The following is an 18,097-nucleotide window of genomic DNA, read 5'->3' as shown; positions in this document are numbered from 1 at the left end:
AGATCAGTGGTTTACTGTCCCAAAGTTTAATGGCCACCAACTAAAAGAGGAAATAAGTGATAAAGAGAGGTTTGTTTGGACTACAGCTGTGGGTATTATTCCTATAAACCCAATAATTGTGAAGTTTCATTCACAAACATTGTGAAATCTAGGGATTGCTTGCTTTTAACTTCAGCAGAAGCCAGAGGACACAAAAGTCCCATTCCCTCAGCTACTCTTCACACTGGATTACAACCTGCTCTCAGACTTCTTTTCTCTCAGTGTCACAAGCACCTCACAAAAGAGGCTGCCTGTGTACATGTAGGCAACGCTAATGCACATATAAGAAAACCCTGTGCCATGAGGCAAAATCCTTCCTTCCCTCCCACACAAAGCTCCACCAGTGTTATGTGCACCTGTGTAATGCCTGAAAGGTGTAGACAAGGCCAAATCCCACTGTATGGGATTTCACATGAATGCAGAAGTAAAAATTGTTTATTTTGTTGGCAGCAACAGTTAAGAGAAAAGCCACTGTCGTGTGGCCAGATGCAAGAGAGACCTTCCTGTATTTCAGGCCCCGTGAGCAGCCCACTGGAGGATTTGCTCACACAAGCACAGCCTTTGGATGTGGAACCACTGAAGACAATGGGCAGGAGTAGGGTCCTGCTCCAGTATCCAGTCTTATCCACTAAGATGATCCTCAGTGGGAAATTTGTATTGCAGGGGTTGGCTGTGACAGGCCACTGGATCCATAATCCACGGCTGTAGGAAGAGATGACAGACAACGTGCAGATGAGCACAGCCATGGCCTCACGCTTGTTTGTAGCACTGCAGACATTTCCCTGTGAAGTCCAGATCGCAACTCCTGGGCTCCCTCTCACATATTCTCTTTTTTTTCTCCTCAGGGCACAATTCCTCAGCCTTAGTGATGACTGTAGGTAACAGCTCAGTTCTCAACTGCTCTTTCAAAGGAAATATAGCTCTGCTTAAATGGACAATAACCCCCAAGGCTGGAGGCCTGTGCACCTTGGTATACAGGGCTGATAAGAACAAGACACACAGAACAACCTGCAGTGACAACATAAACTTGATATTCAGAGCAGATCTGCCCCCTGACCTTGAGATACGGCAAGTGGGACTAGCCCAGGAGGGAAATTACAGCTGTGATGTGGCATCAGCAGAAGGGAACTTGCACACAAGGTACCACCTGACCGTGCAGGGTAAGGAATGTGCAAAAGTGGAGCTGGTTTTTTTTTTAGACTAATGAAGGTAGGGTTAGATTAGATATTAGGAAGCTATTTAGTATTGTGAGGATAGTGCCACTGGAACACTGATTGTCCAGAGAAGCTGTCGGCATCCCAGTGTTAAAGGCCAGGTTGGGTGGGATTTGAAGCACCCCAGTCTTGTGGAAGGTGCCCCTTTGCATGGCAAGGTGGTTGGAACTAGAGGATCTTCCAACCTAAGCCATTCTGTGATTCTTGCTGGGATAAACGCATGTATTTCATTGGGAGTATCTCTGTGTCTCCTTTCCCATCACTCTTCTCCCTTCTGCTGCTCCCTTTTTCCACTGTCCAGTTAGAAATGACAGGCGCAAAGGAATTTCCCATGTACACACAGAGGATATGAATGGCTGTGATGAGGCTCAGCTGGATGGGGGAGAGTTGGGCAGAAGGGAAAAGAGAGCTGTTCTTCATCTCGTGTGTGTTTGGCCTATGTTGTGGGTGGGATGGGATGGGGTGGGATGGGATGGGATGGGATGGGATGGGATGGGATGGGATGGGATGGGATGGGATGGGGTGGGATGGGATGGGGTGGGATGGGATGGGATGGGATGGGATGGGATGGGATGGGATGGGATGGGATGGGATGGGATGGGATGGGATGGGATGGGATGACAGCCCAGCCTTATTCTCCTCTTTTCACTGGGTTCAGTTCAGGTTCATTTTGGGCAGAGGACAAGACCAGCCCAGCCCGGCTGTGCCAAACTAACTGCATGCCTGTCCCCTTGCTGGTGCTTTGCAGCCCCCCCGAGGCTGAGCCTGTCCTGTGACGAGCAGGGCAGCCCCGTGTGCGAGGCAGCGGCGGGGAAGCCGCCGGCTCAGCTCTCCTGGGCCCCAGAGGGCAGCTCCACTGCAGAGGAGAGGTGCCACGACAACGGGACAGTGACTGTTCTCAGCAAGTTCACAGCATGTAGCACCAGTGTCACCAGTGTGACCACCTGCATGGTGTCCCACCCAGCTGGGAACTGGAGCCAGTCCATAGCCTGCTGTCCCTCAGGTGAGCTTCCCTTTGTGCTTTTAGTGTTCAGAGCCCTGTTCAGCCCTCTGTTCATGTACCATGCAAACATGAGTGGCACTGGCAGGATTGCAACAGGAAATGTGGCAGCTGAGTTTCCAGTAAGAAATTTGCTGGGAAGGGGAAGGATAAACACGGTACTGTCAGAACTATAAAACCCTTTGTGAAGTTGTAGGAAAGATGGATGCAGTGGATTTGCCATCCACCTCCAGGGATGAATGGAAAGGTGGGATTAATTCAGAAGGTCATGACACACAAATGTGTCAATGGTACGATCACCCAGATCAATGTATTGTAATCCAGTGGTGCCATTACGTGTTGCTAATTGTTTGGTTACGTATGGGTTGTGATAGGAAGACTGAAAGCCAGTTTACAGCTCTCAAAGCTGGTTGGTAGGTGAAGGCTTTAGAGGCTGAATCTTAAGATGTGACTGGGAAGTTGTGTGCAGCCATATGTAATTGACTGAAATACTCATCCGGAAGAGAATGAGAGCTGAGATTTGCTGGGATGCACATGCAAAGCCTGCAGCAGTGCTGGGGCAGGAGTGGCCTTACAGTGAAAGACAAGCTTCCTCCATGAAGGACTTGGGGGGGTCCCAGTTGTGTGTCTGGCACTGTATTTGAGCTGTCTTAGGTCATGCTCTGAAGTACAGCACACAGAGAGTATTGTCCAGGAGATGCCATCCTGGCAGAGGCACAAGGGAAGCAGGGTCTGTGAGATGTACCTAAAAGAGCATCTGTTTCTCCTTAGGGAAGACTGGATTCTTTCTTCCCTGTGTCATCAGCCTTATTGGCCTTTTGAGTCTCCTGTTCTTGCTGGCTGCTTTTGAGCTTTACATCTTCTTTAATAGGTATGTATGGGACACAATACACATAAACCCCTTTGGCCAGTCCAGAGGAGCTTCGAAGGACTTCTGGTACTAATTAATGGCATGCACAGTCACCTCAGTCTGTCCCAAACCCATCAGTCCTGTACATGTTCATGGAGTTTTGTCCGAAGACTGGGACAGCTCCATTGAGGCAGACATGGAGGGAGGGAAGTCCACACCTGGCTCTTCCTGCTGCCATAAATCATTCAGAAGAAAAAGTACAAAGGGAATGGTTAGGGGTTTTTCACCTGATGGAGGGATCTGAATAAACATTGCCAGGCAATGAAGATTAAAGAAGCAGCAAAATACCCATCTGAGCTCAGAGCCAGTCTTTTGGCCTCCTTTTTGCTAGGCAAAGCAAGCCAGGGAAGGCAGGGTCAGTATAGAAAGGCAGGAAATACTGCATGAGAGCTGAACAGGTCTGCTGCTGTTGTAACTGCTGGGGATTTCTGGCAGCTTGGCCGATTAGTCTGTCTAAGCTGGCCTCTGGCACAAGGTGCACTTGCTGCCTCGAATTCCTCTGCAAACACCAGAGGCAGAACTAACTGCTGTCTTTGAGTCACAATTTAGCTCCACTCTGTGCCAGGGCTCTTGGCACCTCTCCGTTGGGTGCTGGCTGGATCATGACCAGCTCTGGTCATGCTCATGTGAGACCACAGACATGAAGCCTTATGATACTGGGTTTCTCTAACAAATAAAAGGGAGGAATTCTGTTTTTACAGTCCTAGAAACCAAAACTGCATTCCCACAACAGCCTTGTCCTCACATTTATGGTGTTGGTGCCTTGTTTCCTAGGACAATGTCAAACTGGTGCAAATCAAGGCAGCTCCCACCTGCAGAGGTGTCTGGGCTTGAGCAAAGATGAAAGAAAGTGCTGTTATATGTCAGTGATGCAGCCTGCAGCAAGAACTCAGCAAGAACCAGAGCTCTCAGAAGAAGGAAGCAAACATCTACAGTGCAGCCAGTGTAATTGTGCAGAAGCACAGCTTGCAAGCTGGATCCTCCCCAACCCTGCCAGCTCTGTCTTCCTTCCTCTCTCTAGTGCAACTACAGGTGCTGTTACCATGCATGCAAGTATCAATCTTTCTGTATAAGGTCAAATCTAACATATATGCAATTGGAAATTAACTCATGTTGTATTAAATTAATTCATTCCATTTCAGGTACCTTTTATTCTAGTATTTAAGTAGCATGTCTTCTAGAAAAAAAAATCCAGAAAAAATGTTTGTGTGTAGTGTGGAGGAATGACTACATGACAGAGGTCACCTAGACATTTTCATGTTAGCTGACTCAGGGCTGGAAAAGTACCGAAACCAGCTAATCTAGTTCCTACACCTGCAAAGCCATTGTAGCCTTGAAACATGGCTGTATCGTGATAACAAGATGCAGTAATTAGGAAAGAGATATGAGAAAAGAGAGATGTAACTCCTAAGGTATGAGGAAGAGCTGATATTGTAGTATAACCAATAGACTGCTTAATTTACAGAATATGCATGAACTTATTACTTATTGTGCATAAATGTCTGATGCTCTTATTAATAAATGAAGCTTGCTAATTCTTCATTGAGCATCTCAAGTTTCCCCTGCATCGTAACAGTGTAGTAATTGAGCAGCAGCTTTCCCAGGATGACCACACAGGACTAAAGATAAATTTGAACAGCTCTCATTTTTGCAATAAAAATTTTGAAGTGTTTCACCACCAGCTACAAAAACAAAAACAAAAACAAAAACAAAAAAAAAAAAGAGAGAATCTTTTTGAGCTTGAGCAGTTATTACTGTGCTACACGAAGCACAGAAATTATTCCAATCCTGAGATCTAAGGCTCACTCTAATTTATTCCTTTGCATAATCCAGAGAGCTGCAGCCCACAGAACACAGGTCTTGAATGTTAATTATTTAAACACATCGTACTGGTCCTGTCACAAAGGAACCCTCGAGTTTAATTGTTCATCTGATGACATACTGCCATTGCTAGGCCTCTGAACCATGGAAGAATACTTGTCTAAGGCTGAGTTAGTTTGCAGGACAAGTGCAAGGAGGAGGAGAGGGCAGAGACCAGAGAAGTCTAAGCTGGAACACGACCTAGATCTTTGTTGTTCCTTCACTGCTTCTACCCAGGCCTGACCCCATCTCTCAAGCTTTGTGAGCGTCATTTCACATCTGAATCAGCTACTGAAGGATTCAGGGCCAAACCCCTCATCTAAACATCGAAGATCAAAAAATCCTACTTTTCAGCCTCAGCACAGTAACGTATGCAACAGTTATCCAGCTTAATACCTCAGAGGAAATGCTGTATCACTGCACTCCCTCTCCTGTGCAGCTTTTCTACCACTGCCCTGCTGCCTCTCACCCTTTCCTGGTGCAGCCAATACACTGCTGTAATCCCTGCCTGAGGAGGTTTTTTGCAGGACACCAGCAGGATGCAGACGGTGATTCTGCTGGCTCAGCACCATGTTATTGCTCCTTTCACATTTACAGACCCAGCTCCATTCTGTCCATCTGTTAACATATGGAGCTGTTTGGTCACAGCACAGTCTGCATTCTGCAGAGCTGACACGCAATGTGAATGCACCCAGAGATAAGAGCTAGAAGAATAAACAATTCAGAAGCTAAAAACAATACTGCTAATTCTTTATGATAACCTAACTACCTGGAGGCCAGCAAGCAGAAAACCACAGGGACTTTAGCAGGTACTTGTAGCTTTCCTGGTTCTGAGTTCTCATCAGCTGCCTGCCTGCAATTCGTGCTGAGCTCCATCTCCTCTGTGCAGCAGCTGAGAGCTCTGAGCAGCTGCCCCTGCACAGCTTGGTGCTCAGAGCTTCTCTGCTGGCAGACTCGCCCTGGGGCTGGGCCGTCCGCAGAGCCGCAGCTCTCACGGCTCTCACGGGCTGTGTTACACACAAAGGGACCACACAGAGAGGGTCAGCTCCCTTCCCTCTCTTCACAGGCTCCAGGGCACGTCACAGTTTCAGAGATATCAGCAAAAGATGTGACCTAGGTCAGCCACAGCCATCAGTGTCCGTGGTATTCAGGACATGTTCTTTGTGAGCTCCACTTACTGGGTGTCTTTAGCTTTTCTCCAGACTGGCCCAGTCTCCAACCCGAAGGAAAAATAGCTCTTAGCTTTTGTTACAGTTTCCATTCAAATAAGTCAGGGTCTCTCTTTCCTCCATGAGGGTAAAAGAGATCAGATTCACATACCAGAGTCCACAGGGCTCTGTAACAAGCCTTACCCCTTCTCCTTGTTCTATTTACTCTCAAAGCCATTCCAAATCCTTCTGCCGGAGAGAGCATACAACAACCTGAGCATTCTGGAGTCAGAGTTCCAGCACAGGCTCCAGGGCAACTCCCAGAGCAGACAAGAGCATCTCTCCTTCCTCTCACTGAACACTGCCCTTCTTGCTGGTGTGTTCATTACATGATGATGACAAATTTGGTTGGCATGTGCTAGATTGAGTTTATAGACATGACTGCTGTTCAGCTGTTAATCAGCATGCAGCACACCCTGGGAGACATTTGGCATTATGGCATTCGTCTTCCCAAGCCACTGTTATGCCTAATGGATCCCTGTTTTCCTGGAGATGGCTCAACAGCCATCTGTTGATAGAAGGTAGTGAATGAATTCCTTGTTTTGCTTTTCTACACATGTAATGTTGCTTTACTATTAAACTGTTTTCTTCTCAACCCACAAATTTTCTCATTTTTACCCTTCCAATTCTCTGTTCAATCCCACCTGGGCAAGTTGTTAATAAGCAAGTAGCTGTCAGAAGGCTTAGTTGCTGGCCAGGGTTAAATCACAACAGCAGAAAAAAATTGCATGCATTTTTTTGTGGTACCTGTCTTTTGTTGTTGTTGTTTTTACATATACCAGTATTAAACTATTGTCTTCCTCAAAAAAAAGCCAAAACAAAATAAAATGTAAAAAAACCCAAAAACCCAAACAAAAAACTATCCAAAACCCCTAATACCAACTAAAGGAAATAGGTTCTAATAAATTCAGGTTGTTGGCAAAAGTGATGCCCCTTGCTATTTCATCCATGACCCCGTGGATTGACCTGTTTGGGAGCAAGGCGCTGTCAGAGCTGGAGGTCAGGGAAATGCACACCAATTGCTTCTTAGCATTGTGGTCCCCACTGCTGTTGGACACTTGCATCAGAACCAGGCTGCTAATCAGCAGCTCAATGGAAAAATAAAAGAAGAATATTCACTGCAGGAGCTACAGTATGATGATATTGGCCTGTGTTCTCCAAGAATTGGAAGTCTTCCAGAAGGACAGGGCCAGTCAGAGTGTTGACTTCAGATTTCCTTGTCACAAGGTCACACTGCAAACTCACAGCAGAGAAAGTATCACAATGACCTTTATTCATATGCTCTTGGAAGAAATGGGAAAAAGGAATTAATGTCATAGGGTTTGTTTTTGGGACAACAAGTGGCAGGAAGCAGCTTAGGAAAATGTTCATCTTGTGTTAGGAAAACAAGAAGCCCCAAATCTAGAGGTTCCCAGCGACATATCCATGTGTGCCAGTTGCTCTTATGTGACTTTTTGGCCTGATGTAAACTGATGATTTCTCTGTGTTTGGGCACTCATAATTAGATTTTCCTCAAAAAAAAAAATAGGTAGGCAAAAGATTCATATTAATAAAATCTCATAACTGAAACTGCTCAGAGCAATGTGCATCAAACTGTGCTTTTTACTGACATGTAAAGTTGAGGACAGGAGGTTGTTCTGGAGCAGACTGCAGATCCAAGTGGCTGCTTGGGGCCCCTGCCCAGTGAGACACAGGCTGAATTACATGCCTTCAACAAGGCATACCAGATTTGGGAATCATCCAGAAAAACAAAAGCATTTTCTGGACAAAAAGAGGTGCACATTTTAAGTGAGAGAAATTGTGCACTCCAGGAAATTAATACTTCTGTGAGGGCCTGTTGGTGTTTCATGCATGCCCCTGCAGCACTCTCACTAGTGGTAGCATGGCCTTCAGCAGTGACTGTGTAACCAAGGTAGGGACTGACTTGCTCTGGGCAGCAGGGAGAGCAGGCAATGTTGTATGCCTTCTCCTAAAGACTTTTGGCGTGATCTTCTACAGCCTTCCTATGGACAAGCTGGAAAAATAAGGGCAAATAAGTGCACAGTGACATTGATGTACAGCTGCAGAGCTGGAAATACACCCTTATGATTAATGTTGAATTTATGAATTCCTCAATTTACTTCAACCAAAAATGCCTTAGAATTAAGTATTCAGATTCAACATTTAGAAAGACCTTTGAATCTTCCCTGAAGTCACCCAAAAAATAAAAAAATGCACAACCCCCCCCCAAAAAACCCCAAAATCCCACAGTTAATCAAGTACTGTTTTAGCTTAGTTTAAACTCTCTGTCTGCCCTTAAAGATAAGTGTTGTTATTTGCCTGATTCATAAGACAGAGATTAAAGAATAGATAGCATATTTAGAACTGTTACCTTGGTTTTACATGTAACAAACACATGAGAAAGAACACTGGCAAGTCTATGTAGTCTCATGCACCAAGATATGAATAACCAGATTAAAAAATATCTGGAGGCTTACCAATAAATGTATTCCCATGCAAATGTAAGAGAAATAGAATTTTCAGTCCACTTTTGAAGCAGAAAAAAGGTTGGAGGTGAAAAGAACATAATTTCTCGCCCACATTCACCCAGCTGCTTAATTGTTCTGTATGTCAACTCATGATGCAGCCGCAAAATATTGTACTCATGTAGCACTTGGCATTATGCTGGTGAATGTAGTCCTGGGTGAATTACTTTCTATGGTACAGTCATTCCTAATAATGCTCTGATGAAGTGTACAGCCTGAGACTTGAGACAAATGAAATAGCCATGTAAATATAGAATCTTGGAATTTATTTTAATTGGATCATTGCTTTTGTTTCTTCTTCAAACCTAGCCTTTACCTCACCCTTATGTGCAGAAATAAAAGAAATGTATTGTAGTAGCCCTGGTGAGTGAGCTTCTGTAGGAAAACAAATATAGCACAATGGAAGCCACTCAACAGATTTGAATCAGTTGAGCTTTGCACACCCTGTCAGGACTCACCTCATTAACAAGTGTACTTGTTCTGAACATTTCATTCAACTTTGAGCCCAAGCAACTTGGTACAGCCAGGAGCCATCACTAGTCTGGATCAAAATTTCCAAGTGCCACAGAGAAGTTGCTCTGGTCGTTCCCTGCTAGGGCCTGTCATGCTGAGATTGCAGCAGTAACATCATCACTGCAGATGGGGGTATCCAGCCAGAGCATGAGAGAAAAGAAAGCAGTAGCATCTCTTTTAGAAGCTCCTTTCTACAAACCCAGCTACAGGTTTTGCTTCTCTCAATGACAGCAAGGCTCAGCATCACATCCTGGAACCCACAGGATCACAAACAGACTTTGGAGCTTTGCCCATTTGCAGATAATCCATTCTTGAACTCTCTTGCGGGAGGAAGGAGAGTGCACCTCAGACCAGGAGAAGACACTACTCCAAGTTCCAGCACGGGGTCAGTGTCAAGCAAGTGAAAGGCTATCACCAGACCTTCTAATAAAGCTGTTTCCCCTGCAGTTTCTTTTCTCCTACAGACACCATTTGCCTCAGCTGCAGGTCATTCCAGTGAAGGCCCAGCCACAGATGGTCAAAATAACAAAGTCCCTTGTTAATTCTTTCTGCATAGTCTTTCCCTGTGGTTTGTGTACACTGCCACATTCTGACTAATTACTGACTGTAAAATAATGCACATGTGCTATGCAATGTTTGGGCCTTTTCTTACTGCTTCTAATTGCCTAATTTTCAAATCTTTAATAATGTGCATTTAACATATAACTTTCTTTGCTATTTTTTCCTATCATCATCTTGATATAGTATATAGTATGTTCACACTAATGGTGCAAAGTGAACAAAGAGTAGGTGGAGCTTCTTGTGAGAAAACAAGCCATTGCTTCTAACTTTCCATTACCAAAAGAGAGATCAGTAAGTTTCAAATCTTCCCCTGCCACAGATTGCTTATTTGCAAGGGAGAAAATCTGTGACCACAGGTTCTTTTAAGTTTTACTTAATGTATCTGTCCATCAGGGGATTATGAGAAATCCACCCCCATATTTTCAGTGTGTCAGCTCTCCAGAGAGCTCTGTTCTATTTATCCTACGTTAGCAATACGTTGCTGGGTAAGCACCTCTTAATCTTCAGCATGTTTACTCTCACAATAGCACTTCTAATATGCATAGGATTATAGTTAGAAAACTACATGCAATTACCTGCTCAATAGAAAACAGGAAGTCTGAAATCTGAAACAAGGCTGAGCCTAGGTTAGGCTACAGAGTGTGGCATCTTGATCCAGGGACCCTTTTCTTTCATGCAGTGGGCCTAATGGAAGTCATAGAAGTGGCTTCAGGACCTTTTGCTTAGTGAAATGTATCACTTTGGAAAGAGATTAGATTAAAAAGGAGAGGCTAAAAAGCTTTATTCCAGAAAAGAATGTCCTGAAACATGAATAGGAGAAAAAGCCTTTTAGTCTGGTGAAATTATACCATGTTCTTTTCACAAGTAGGCTCTAGGCAAGCCTGTGAAGAATCATGAGTGAGTGCTTGTAGATAGGATGGGAACAATCAACTCTTAAGATTGTGCAAGAGTTCCCGTTATAAAAGTCTCAGTTTATATTATTATCAAATGTTATGAGTCTGGGCTGGAATTCACTGTGGTAAATATCTGCCTCAGCCTGATATTTTTTCATTTACTTTTTCATTTAGATTAACATTTTTCTCATACTAGAAAGTGTGGATAATATTTCATCTGAAAACCTGAAGTAGTGACATATCTGAGATTTGGTGGTAAATGTTTTGTAGTCTTTGCCTTTCTATTAGTGCTGAGTTCTCATAAAGGCCTGGCCAGAATTAATCAGCAGATAAAGACTTCATAACTGTACAATTCATATATTCAGTGCACTATTCACTGAATCTTTCTTCCCAAAGAAGACAGTCCTGTATGTTCCTTTCTTCCCAAAGGAACATCCAGAGAATGAAAGCACAGGTATAGTCCAGTGCTGCTATAAGATTTTATACTCAGATATGTGAGTGTAGACCCAGATCCTAGGAGTCTTGGGAAAAGCAATTATATAATTTTGAAACAGAAAGATTACTGGAGACAGGAAGATATCTGTATAAATTGAAATTCAAGCCAATTATAAGCTTTTAATTAGGTGCAAATTAAAACAAAGGGCTAGGCCTGCCATTTCCAAAAAGGGAAATGGAGCAAGAGTGACACAGCCTTAGGTGAGTAACAGGGCAGAGAACAAGACTCATTGCATTTCCCAAGTCAGGGGGATTTGGGATTGCTAGATTTGTCATGAGCCTCCAGGGTTCAGAGGAAAAGTCCCATAGGAATATCTCAAGAAGAAACCTATAGCCATGACCATCAAACCAAATCCCAAATAGTCATGAAGAGCAGGAAGGAAACTGAGGAAGAGTGACAAGCAAGTGTCACTCTTGTCACACCATTTAGTCCATATGCCCCATGCAGAATGAACTTGCTTTAGGAACTTGCTTATGAATTTTTTCCTTGTAGATCAAATAATCCTGAAAGAGAATTCTGTGTGCCAGAAAGATGAAAAAGATGAAGAGCTGTGAAAAAACAAAGTCTAACTTTACCTGCCCTATGTGGGTCAGTCGCTGTCCTGAGAGCCTGTGGCACTGAGATCCTTGGCTTCCACTTTACAGAGGTATTCCATGTAGAGACACTTTTCTCAAAAAATGGGTCAAAACCAGCAGCGCCAGTGGTTGAAGCAGAAAGTCATGAGCCAGCTTTTCTTTCTGCTTTTTGCCTCTAGCTGTGTCAACACCATGACCAGTGGCAACTACTTCTAGCTGGCCCCTTCTAGCCATTGATGAGAAGGAGCAATGCACAGTTTCATTACTGGAATTACATGTGTCCATGTGAAAACCTTAATTTCATTAAGTATTTTGTATCTCACTCACTCTCTGGGAGGCCTCAAATCTGCCAATGAGTGTGCACCTCCAGAAGGGAGACATTGCAAGGATGCTTTTTCTACAGAAAAATTCTATGGTTGTTCTTGCTTCTGGGATATAAATGAATTGAATTGTTCTTTGGAAACACGCAGATGCTCTGGATAGGTTTATTTCCATTTTATTTTGTCCTGTATCACTGAGCCACATGAAGTTGCAACCAGGGTTGGGAATTTTCACAGAAGCCATAATATGTCTGCATTGGATAAAAAACCTCTTTGTTTTGTTTTTCTTTTTGCATGCCTTGACATACCAAGCTCTCTTCTTATGACCAGAAGAATGACCACATTGATGACTACATACAGCAAGAGACAGAGATAAACCTGTTGTGGTCTGATTTTGGAGGTTTTGACATTCCCTGTGCCCCAGACATTTCTTACGCTTTTCCGCTCACAGCCACTCTGTTGTCAGCAGTACATCTGAAGAGCACAGGCAAAAGTAAGATTTCCACCTAATACAATTGGTAGGTTGACTGTTAGCTAAAAGAAGCTTCTGCACAGACCCATCTGTGTTTTATTAATAATTTGAGAAATTATAAACATACTAAGAGGCACCAGCTAGGCATGCAGGCTTATATGTGTGCCTGTGTCGGCACTAGAGTTTCTAAGCAATGTAAACTGTTTTTTAAAAAGTGGGTTTTTGAAAGTTTCTTGAAAAAAAGACAGTGTGGTGTGTAAATCAGACATCAGAGCAAAGAGAACATTTTCCTTTTGCACTGAGAAGTAGCACAGTAAGTACTTCACAAAACTAGATTGGGGTTGCTATTAGTTCTTTGTGGTAATGCAACTGCGTGACTGAAAGCCACAAAGAATCCTGTAGCAGAAAGCTACACTGCCCTGAATATATTTTAAATTAACATGAAGATCAAATCTGCAGTGAAAGCGGTCTTGCTGCAGCAAAAAGGTGCTTGATTATTATAAATGGGAATGCTGAGCATGTATCTAAGCAACTAACTCTCTACCATTGGGAAAAGTAATGAGATTGTTTTAGTATTTTAGAGATGGGGAGCAAAGAATGCAAACCTAGGATATCCTGTCAGGCCTGCCAATAACTGCCAGAAGTGGCAGGAGCAAATTACAATAACAGAGGGTTCTTTCCAGCACAGCTTCTCACGTAGGCAAGTATTCAATGGACAAATAGGCCTGACAAGTGCTCCAAGCTCCCCCAGGCTGTGTGATTTTGCTTCTGATGATGCTGAATTTTCCAGAGGTAGACAGTATGCACTAGAAGAGGCATGTGGAAGAGGATTGGTACCAGTTGCCAAGCTTGAGGAAAATGTGCCAAGTGTCCATGGCCTCTGCTCCATTCCTTAGGTTCTCTTGAAGTATCTGGGAGGCCTTCAGTTTCAGGACACTGGCTCAGAACTCCACTCTTGCTAATGCCTGAGTACCAGTTGCCTGCAAAATCATCAACACCACAAACTTAAGAAACCATATATTGTTACCATTTTGTAGAAGAACTGGAGAGAAGCTGTGTAATTTTCACATTTTCAGTCCTAAAGAAAGAATATGTTTTTTCCACAAGCTCAGAATAAGAAAAATCTCTCTGATGAAACACAGATAAGAAACAGCTACCCCATTTGAGATTTGCTGTGGGGTTTATCAGCCACACATCAGCCCCATAACAGAGGCAGGGCAAAGAAGGTACAGGAAGCCCAGCTCTGCAAAATGACACAGGGTGGAAGCTGCCCAGCTTCAAGGACCTAATAATCCACCAGAACAATGGGCTTGTCATGGCACAGAAGTGAAGAGAGAGCCTTGACTCTGGTTGTTGAAGATGTACTGCACAACAGGAATATGGCACAAGCCATCTGTATGGAAGACCTGTGTGAGACAGAGACAAGATCAAGCCTGAATATGAAGTGCAAAAGCTGCTTGTGCCTTGTATGAGAGGAGCACAAGTGCAATGGGCACATCAGACTATTCTTTGGAACTGCTCTTCCAGAGATAAACATGCTCCAGGATAATTGGATGATATGACAGAAAAGGCTGACTAGAGATCTAAGTTCTCTGGAATTTAACTGTCTTCAGCCTTGAAATCTCATTCAGATACATAATTCTAACAGCCAATGGAAACTTTTGTCCTAATTGTATCAGTGATTTAGACATTTTTTTTTCCCTTTAGAAAAAAAAAAAAAAAAGAACTGCTGAAGAACTAATGTCATAAGAATGCAGCCACCATCCTTTATTGCATTATCAGTGAAGATTTTAGCTACTATTAAAAGATTTTTATAGTGCCCAGCTTGGCAGAACAGCCATAAGGCTATGAGGTATCTATCAAGGTCTGCAGACACCCATATATCTCCTTCATCTGGATTTCTCTCAGTAATGAGACTGCAAACACAGTAACACTACTGGAGTCAGATTTAGCTCCTGTTTACAACAGAATAAAAGGTCAGAATTTCAACTACACAAATATCTGCTGTAAAAGGGAGCTAATAACAAATTTGAGTTAGGTTTTTTTAAATTGCTGTTTGTAGGATCATAAAATGGGCTGTGTGTCACTCATGGCTACCACTGAGCAGGACATCCTTGGTTCAGAGGGCTGCATTTAAAATGCACATAATGCTAGGGCTTCATATAGACTTTGTCAGCATCCAGACTTTTATTCACAATCATACTTGGATTTGGCTTCAGTTGGATTATTCTTTGGATAATAATCAGCCTGGAGAGAGCCCTACTTATCTCTGTGCAAAAGAATTTAAAAATCTACAAGCTCTAGCCTGACAAACAGTGCAAAAGATCTGGCTGGGATGATCTCAGAGATTTGGAACTTTCTGGTGTTAAATCCTCAGGATAAGATTGCAAATGCTCACAATGCACCTGGTGGAACAATACAAAAATGATGGTGCCTGCCTAATCTTCTCTTACTGCTGTCTTTCAATGGCAGGCTTGTTGGCCCTTGCTTATTTTTGCTGCAACTGGTATTTCAACTCATGCATGTGAACTTTTCCCTATTAAGTGATTTGCTTAATATCTTTACATCAGAAGTTTATCTTACATTGAATCAAGTAAAGTTTATTCATTTCATGTTTTGCCTGAAAATGTCATCTAAACACAACATGTTAAGAGACAGGGCAAGCAACAAACAACCCTCTAAACCAATGAGTCTCAGCCCATTACACCAGGAAAAATATTGAATTATCAAACTCCTTCCTATATGTACCTTATCACAATAAAAACTGTTCCTGTGTTCTGGCCCATTTATTGAGAGGTAACTACAAATTCAATGTTTGTTTGAAAACAATGATTTAAATTACAGCTATCAAGTACAGAGACAATGTTCCCCTGATTCAATTCTGCTTGTTTCAGATCTTATGCCATAGGGTTGAAGCATGAATTCTTACAATGCTTAAATTCTTAAATCTTTAGACTTAATGTGAAAAGAATTCTCATTAAATTCTATTTTGTCACTTTTCTTATTCTCAAATGTACAGAAGAATAAACTTACTTTAAAAAGATGAATCTTCACAGTACTCTAAATAGGGGTGATTGTCTGTATGGATTTAAAAAAATCTAATTAAAATTTTCAATTTAAATACTTTAAGACAAACCTGCATATAATGATGACCAATTATTATGCCATATCTGTTCAAGCAATTACATTAGGTAAAAATCATGTGGTGGTACATTCTTTCTCTTAAAGTTTCACAAAAAGTAGACCTTCAAAAATATTTTGTCACCACATAACCTTCACCACATTCTACTCCTTTGAACAAATAAAATTTTGGGCTCTGGGCTGAATAAAGTATTTTATTTCAATTTCATTTTAATGTATATTTGAAACATTACAGCATCATCTGGAATGACCACAAGGTGGTGATGAAAGGGTAACTGGAATAGGTTTTTTAATCTACTAAAATCAACCTCAAGTCAAATGTGTGTTTTCCCAACTGCTTGGTCTTATGCACTGAACAATGAGGAAAATAAGCATTATCAGACAACATGTTTTGAAACAGCTGTGAAAGAGACATTTTGGATCTCGGTGGATTCTGGCAATACCCAGGGGCTAGAACAGAGGGAAAAGTCTAGTTTTCTCCTCTGGAACAAACAAAAGACCCATCTCTCAGATCCTGCTGCTACAATAGCTGAAAACTAGGATGGGATGGAAATAGATACAATGGGAGAACTCTGCAACATAGAATGATTAATTTTAAAGTAATTTCTGGTCTTTCAGTATTTCTGGTGAAACAGGAGCAAGTGACACATTTCTCAGCAGATATATCAAGCAAGGAGAAAAGGCAGGGTAAATATACTGATTCCTTCTCACAGATTATACGGGTGGTCAACTTCATCAGGTTAAAAGTCCAATACAACAAATATTAATTATTTCAGCTGCCTGGGCCAGGTATTTTTAAGACAGTTTCATGATTTGAGTTCTCAGATAATTTTTTTTACTCAAGACAGTACCTGTAAAAAGATTTGATGCATTTGTAGGGTACAGAGCCTGGGCTGAACTCCATGTTGCAAGTGTTCTCCAGTGACTTTTGTTCTGTTTGTTCTGATCCTTCTGGACTTAAGTTTAGATCTTTGATCCTCAAAGAAATCAAATACTAATATGTGCCGAAAAACCTCTGTGGTTTCAAGGCATTAACTATCTATGCCATTTCATATACAGTCATTCTTTTTTCTAGATGGTATTACTGAGCCAAATCTTGTCAGGGAAAAATTGGGAAGCTTGAGCTGGTCTGGGTAATGAAGTAAATGTATGCATCCCAACATACCCTGAAAGCAAGCAGAATTCTTAATCACAGAAGATTTAATTATCTGTTCAGACATTATTTGGATCACAATAATATATTGAAAAGGGGATCTGGGGAGAAAACAAAGCTGCCATGCTCTTGCTGCCTACTCACTGAAAGCCATGCAAAACTCATTAGTAAGCTACTGTTGGTATTTATAGCTTATCAGGGTAAACAGTAAGTTCCCTTTATAATCAAATGGCACAGGGTTCAGACAGGCAGCCCAAACTGGGAAGCTTAAAATGCTTCACTCAGTACCACACTTGTCTCATCAAAATTAATGTTGCAGCATTTCCTGGATTTTAGTGCTGTTTCATTCTACTTTCAGCATTTTTTTTTATTTCAAAGAGTAGCTACAGCAGTTTCTAAAGAAAGAACAGAGCAGCATGAGGAAGCACATCCCCAAATTACAATTTTTGACCTTTTGACTCACTGTCTTTTTCTTCTTGCTATTCAGACAAGTTTGCCAAGTGCTAGGATGTCGAAAATGTCAAATGTCATCACTCATATTCAGCAGTATCTAGTTTAAAAATTCGTACCTGATTAAAACATAAAACCCCAAATTTATTGTCACTACCAGCGTTGTACCATCATGTTCTTTTCTTCACCCAAAGTGTTGTCAGTATTGCCAAGTTCCCAAATTAAGTGATATTAGGAATTTTGCTCCAGATGGAGCCATATGGTTCTGAGAGCTCATGTTTTAGCCATTGTTGTTACAATGAGCAAAACCCAAGCCAATGCATTTCCTTGGCAATGATATGAATAGTGGACAGCAAGCTGAGAAATTATTTTTCAGTTTTCAGGGATATCCAGGCTCTATTTTCCAGATCACAGAAATGGCATATACCACCAGTAGGTGCCAGATAGGCCTCATTTGCTCTGCTGTAGCAAGCAGGGCTGATTTCTTGTTGTATGTTACTATCAGAAATAAAGAACTGCTGGGTTAGCAAGTCTGCTTACATGGGAGAAGCCCATGGGTTCTCAATTTCCAATTTATGTGTCTCCATCATAGCACAGGCATTGTACGTATGGAATATATGTAGCCTTGGGAGTGGAGCTTCTCTGAGACAAAAATAATGTTTATAATTCACAATAAAAAGTAAAAGTGACAGAATGAGCCTGTACAAAAATTGGAAGAGCGACCTTTACCTCTGGACTATCTGGAACCCCCCAGATCAAGTCTACTT

At 42.2% G+C, this 18,097-nt stretch overlaps 1 protein-coding gene across 1 annotated transcript; it reads left to right on the top strand.

Moving 5' to 3' along the window:
• The first annotated feature begins 617 nt into the window (after positions 1 to 617).
• On the top strand, positions 618 to 11,773 carry LOC134414973 (cell surface glycoprotein CD200 receptor 1-B-like). Its single transcript, XM_063150300.1, has 3 exons — positions 618 to 1,199; positions 2,002 to 2,256; positions 11,712 to 11,773. Exons 1-3 carry the CDS (start codon positions 908 to 910, stop codon positions 11,771 to 11,773), a joined length of 609 nt encoding a protein of 202 aa, XP_063006370.1. The 5' UTR covers positions 618 to 907.
• Positions 11,774 to 18,097: the final 6,324 nt, after the last annotated feature.

This window comes from Melospiza melodia, chromosome 2, assembly GCF_035770615.1.
Source record: "Melospiza melodia melodia isolate bMelMel2 chromosome 2, bMelMel2.pri, whole genome shotgun sequence".
NCBI classification, from domain to species: Eukaryota; Metazoa; Chordata; class Aves; order Passeriformes; family Passerellidae; genus Melospiza; species Melospiza melodia.
This window is presented reverse-complemented; position numbering and strand designations above follow the sequence as displayed.

Coding starts and splice junctions, on each gene's coding strand:
- LOC134414973 (XM_063150300.1), top strand. CDS start 908: ATGACTGTAGGTAACAGCTCAGTTCTCAACTGCTCTTTCAAAGGAAAT. Junction 1,200..2,001: donor GTACCACCTGACCGTGCAGG/GTAAGGAATGTG, acceptor GGTGCTTTGCAG/CCCCCCCGAGGCTGAGCCTG. Junction 2,257..11,711: donor CATAGCCTGCTGTCCCTCAG/GTGAGCTTCCCT, acceptor TTTTCCTTGTAG/ATCAAATAATCCTGAAAGAG.